Source organism: Medicago sativa, chromosome 4 (genome assembly GCF_051527215.1).
Source record: "Medicago sativa cultivar Bolivia chromosome 4, Bolivia_mono, whole genome shotgun sequence".
Classification (NCBI taxonomy): domain Eukaryota; kingdom Viridiplantae; phylum Streptophyta; class Magnoliopsida; order Fabales; family Fabaceae; genus Medicago; species Medicago sativa.
Window position 1 is genome coordinate 89,359,873 of NC_140752.1, and position 5,467 is coordinate 89,365,339.

General features: G+C 44.4%; 1 protein-coding gene across 1 annotated transcript; it reads left to right on the plus strand.

The window, feature by feature from the left end:
• On the plus strand, positions 1 to 4,849 carry LOC146933469 (uncharacterized). Its single transcript, XM_085701083.1, has 4 exons — positions 1 to 1,432; positions 1,583 to 3,587; positions 3,852 to 4,699; positions 4,800 to 4,849. The coding sequence occupies exons 1-4, from the start codon at positions 1 to 3 to the stop codon at positions 4,847 to 4,849; spliced, it is 4,335 nt and encodes a 1,444-aa protein (XP_085557209.1).
• Positions 4,850 to 5,467: the final 618 nt, after the last annotated feature.

Here is a 5,467-nt window from a genome sequence, read left to right on the forward strand (position 1 = left end):
ATGGATTTTCTCGAACAAGTAAACCAAGTGCTCCGTGGGGAAATAACAACCATGCAGACTAAGATGGACGAAATGGCTGAAGTGATGAAGACAATGGCGGAAGCACAGGTTCGAGCTCAAGCACAAGCTGAAGCGCAAGCTCAAGCATTAGCCCAAGCACAAGCTCAAGCTCAAGCACTAGCACAAGCTCAAGCACAGGCACAAGCACCACCGCCTCCTCCTCCAGTCAGAACTCAGGCCGAAACATCCGCCTCTGCTGCCGCCTCTACCCCTGGATGGACAATATGTGCAGATACTCCAATACACTCTGCTCCGCAACGTTCTGCGCCTCGGTTCTCGCCTTTCACTGCCGGCGAAATACTCCGTCCCATTGTGTGTGAAGCTTCGAATTCTATGCCAGAAGGTCGTTCTTGGGGTGTGCCAGTTTGCCTCAGTGAAGTATTCCGCCCTATCATGACTGAAGTTCCGATGCCTACTCGTCAAAATGCAACTCATGTTCCTCCACCTCTGGTAGGAGCTCCTCCAGCTGCTATGACCTATTCGGCTCCGGTGATGCATACCATTCCACAAGATGAAGAACCCATATACCATTCAGGGAACATGGAGAACTATGACAAAGTGAATGACTTGCAAGAAAAATACGACGAAATGCAACGAGAGATGAGAGCTCTCCATGGAAGGAAGATGTTTGGGAAGACTGCTTACGATCTCTGTTTAGTGCCGGACGTCCAAGTACCTCACAAGTTCAAGGTACCAGATTTCGAGAAGTATAAAGGGAACTCCTGTCCTGAGGAGCATCTAACAATGTATGTGAGAAGGATGTCTGCCTATGCCAAAGATGACAAAGTCCTTATCTATTTCTTCCAAGAAAGTTTGGCTAGTCCTGCCTCAAAGTGGTACATGAACCTGGACAAAACAAAGATTCAAACCTTCCGTGACCTGTGTGATGCTTTCGTGGAACAATACAGTTACAATGTGGATATGGCCCCAGACCGAAGTGATCTTCAGGCTATGACTCAAGGGGACAAGGAAACATTCAAAGAGTATGCCCAGCGATGGAGAGATGCTGCTGCCCAAGTCAGCTCGCGCATAGAAGAGAAGGAGATGACCAAGCTCTTCTTAAAAACTCTCAGTCAGTTCTATTATGTGAACATGGTCGGAAGTACTCCCAATAACTTTGCTGAGATGGTTGCTACGGGTGTACGGTTGGAAGAAGGAGTCCGAGAAGGACGTTTAGTAAAAGAAGGGACATCTGCAAGTGGAACCAAGAAGTCTGGGAACCACCTCCCGAAAAAGAAAGAACAAGAGGTCAGTATGGTGGCTCATGGGAGGCCTCAACCAAATTATTTACCCTACCAACACGTTGCTGCCATCACACCTGCTGCTAATACCATCCAACCACCAAATAGCCAGCTCCAATTCCAACAATATCATCAACCACAACACCCTCAACAACACCCTCAACCATATCCTCAACAACCATATCTTCAACAACCATATCCCCAACAATACCATCATCCACAACAATACCATCATCCACAACAATACCATCAACAACAACAATTCCTACAATATCCCCAACAACCATACCAACAATACCCACAACGACCATATCAACAACAACAGCCTCGACCACAGAATACCAAATTGCAAATTGACCCAATTCCCGTGACATATGCAGAGTTACTCCCAGGGTTGCTCAGTAAGAATTTGGTTCAACTTAGAGCACCTCTTCCAGTGCCAGAGAAACCGCCAGCATGGTATAAACCTAACCAAACTTGTGCTTTCCATCAAGGGTCCCCAGGTCATAGTATTGAAGATTGTTATGCCATGAAGAATGCAGTTCAAAGGCTAATCAATGAAAAGAAGATAACCTTTACGGACTCAGCACCAAATGTTCGAACCAATCCTTTGCCAAACCATGGTACCGCAACTGTCAACATGGTCGAAGGTCGCCAGAAGACTCATTTCATCCTGAACGTCCAACACATCCGGACACCTTTGGTCCCTATACATACCAAGATGTGTCAAGCGTCTCTCTTCGAACATGATCATGCCGCCTGTGAAGTGTGTCTTCTAGATCCTCAAGGTTGTCAGAGAGTAAAAGATGATATCCAAGGACTTTTAGACCAAGGAGAACTTATTGTTGAAAGAAAGTGTGATGATGTATGTGTTATAACTTCGGAGGAGCCTTTGGAGATATTCTACGACAGTCGGAAGTCAGTTGCTGCTCCTTTAGTGATCTGTTTGCCTGGTCCGATGCCTTATGCTTCTGAGAGGGCCATTCCTTATAAGTACAATGCCACTATGATAGAGGATGGTCGTGAAGTTCCAATACCACCTTTGCCGTCTGTGGGAAATGTCGCTGAAGACAGTAGTGTGCTAAGAAATGGGCGTATTATTCCTGCGGTGCTCCCAAAGAAGGCTAGTGCTCCGGTAATCGAGGAGGCCCAAGCTAAAGATCCCAGTACGGTCAAAGATATTGGTCAGTCTAGTGGGACCAATGCAAATGCTGAGATTGATGAGATTCTCAAGCTAATCAAGAAGAGTGAGTACAAGGTGGTTGATCAACTGATGCAGACTCCATCAAAGATATCCATAATGTCTCTACTGCTGAATTCTGATGCTCATAAGGAGGCTCTAATGAAGGTCCTAGAACAAGCTTTTGTGGACTACGATGTGACTGTTGGTCAATTCGGAGGAATAGTGGGGAACATCACTGCATGCAACAATTTGAGTTTTAGTGATGAAGAGCTTCCGAAAGAAGGAAGGAACCATAATCTGGCTCTTCATATATCTGTGAACTGCAAGACCGATGCTTTGTCAAATGTGCTAGTAGATACTGGGTCATCCTTAAACGTGATGGCCAAAACAACTTATGATCAGCTTTCCTACAAGGGTACACCTTTGAGACGGAGTGATGTAATGGTGAAAGCTTTCGACGGTTCAAGGAAGAATGTTCATGGGGTGGTGGATCTGCCTATTACAATTGGTCCATATGTTTTCCAAATTACCTTTCAAGTGATGGACATCCAAGCATCGTACAGTTGCCTGTTGGGCCGACCCTGGATTCATGAAGCTGGGGCAGTAACCTCCACATTGCATCAGAAGTTAAAATTTGTGCAGAATGGAAAGCTAGTAACTGTGAATGGTGAGGAAGCTTTGCTAGTGAGCCATTTGTCGTCTTTCTCTTTCATCGGGGCTGACAATGTTGAGGGGACATCATTCCAGGGACTTGCTATGGAAGAAGAGAACACCAAGAAGAGTGGGGCATCTATTTCCTCTCTAAAAGATGCTCAGAATGTGATACAAGCTGGAGGGTCTTCAAGTTGGGGAAAGTTAGTAGAATTGCCAGAGAACAAGCGCCGAGAAGGACTGGGTTTCTCCCCGTCAACTGATTTGCCCTGGAACGTCGTCGTGCCGACAAGAGGTACTTTCCACAGCGCTGGCTTTATCAATGCCCTGTCAGAAGCCAATACTATCATAGAAGACAGCCCTGAGGGGATACCACAAAGTTTCGTGACTCACGGAGGGACTAGCCACAATTGGGTTGCTGTAGATGTTCCTTTTGTTGCTCACTTGTCCAAGTAATGCATTGTTTCGTTTTATGCTTTTTCAAAAAAAAAATCCTTTCGCCTCGCCCCAAGCGAAAGTGAATCTATCTAGGGCCATTTGCTTCAAAAAAATTATTGTCAATTAAATAAAATGTCGTTTTGTTCCCGACTTTTGTTTTATTTTTTCTTTTGTGCTTTTTTCTGAAAAATGGTAATACAAAAAACCAAAAAAATATAATCACCTTCGAAAAAAATCTGCATTTACTTATTTTCTAAAATCATCAATCATATGTGCAGATTAAACATCAATGAACCCTTTGAACAACATACCCCTATGATCTCTCCCAACTTTGAATCCCCTGTGTATGAAGCGGAAGAGGAAGAGAATGAAGAGATTCCCGATGAAATCTCTCGGCTACTTGAACGAGAAAGAAAAGTCATTCAACCTTATGGGGAAGCAATAGAGGTGATCAACTTGGGTACTGAAGAAGACAAGAAAGAGGTCAAGATTGGGGCATCACTTGAAGCAAGTGTCAAGAAGCGAGTGATAGAACTTCTCAGAGAATATGTTGATATATTCGCTTGGTCGTACAGAGATATGCCAGGCCTGGATACTGATATTGTGGTGCACCGTCTGCCGTTGAAGCCTGAATGTCCACCAGTCAAGCAGAAGTTGAGAAGAGCCCGTCCTGATATGGCCCTCAAGATTAAAGAAGAAGTACAGAAACAGATTGATGCAGGTTTCCTTGTCACATCAGAATACCCGCAGTGGCTTGCCAACATTGTGCCTGTTCCGAAGAAGGATGGTAAAGTCAGAATGTGTGTTGATTACCGTGATTTGAACAAAGCTAGTCCCAAAGATGATTTTCCACTACCTCACATTGATGTATTAGTTGACAACACTGCAAAGTCCAAAGTTTTCTCCTTCATGGATGGTTTCTCCGGTTACAATCAGATCAAAATGGCACCAGAAGATAGAGAGAAGACATCTTTCATTACCCCTTGGGGCACTTTTTGTTACAGAGTAATGCCGTTTGGGTTAATAAATGCAGGTGCTACTTATCAGAGAGGTATGACTACTCTTTTCCACGACATGATACACAAAGAGATTGAGGTTTATGTGGATGATATGATTGTCAAGTCAGGTACTGAAGATGAGCATGTCGAGCATCTGCTGAAGATGTTCCAACGACTGAGAAAGTATCAACTCCGTCTGAATCCTAACAAGTGCACCTTTGGTGTCAGATCCGGAAAGCTTTTGGGCTTCATTGTCAGCCAGAAAGGTATTGAAGTAGATCCCGACAAGGTCAGAGCTATCAGAGAGATGCCCGCTCCGCAAACAGAAAAACAAGTAAGAGGGTTTCTCGGACGTTTGAACTACATTTCCCGTTTTATTTCTCATATGACTGCAACATGTGGGCCGATATTCAAGCTGCTCCGCAAAGAACAAGGTATCGTGTGGACAGAAGAGTGCCAGAAAGCCTTTGACAGTATCAAAGAGTATTTGCTAGAACCTCCAATCCTTATCCCTCCAGTTGAAGGAAGACCTCTAATTATGTACCTGACTGTGTTAGAAGATTCTATGGGTTGTGTACTTGGGCAACAAGATGAAACCGGAAGAAAGGAGCACGCTATTTATTACATGAGTAAGAAGTTTACTGATTGTGAGTCTCGATATTCCATGCTTGAAAAGACTTGTTGTGCTCTGGCTTGGGCTGCCAAACGCCTTCGTCACTATATGATTAACCATACTACTTGGTTGATTTCTAAAATGGATCCGATCAAGTACATCTTTGAGAAGGCAGCAGTGACAGGAAGAATCGCCCGGTGGCAGATGTTGTTATCTGAATATGACATCGAGTATCGTACCCAGAAAGCAATCAAAGGGAGTATCATTGCAGATCATTTAGCTC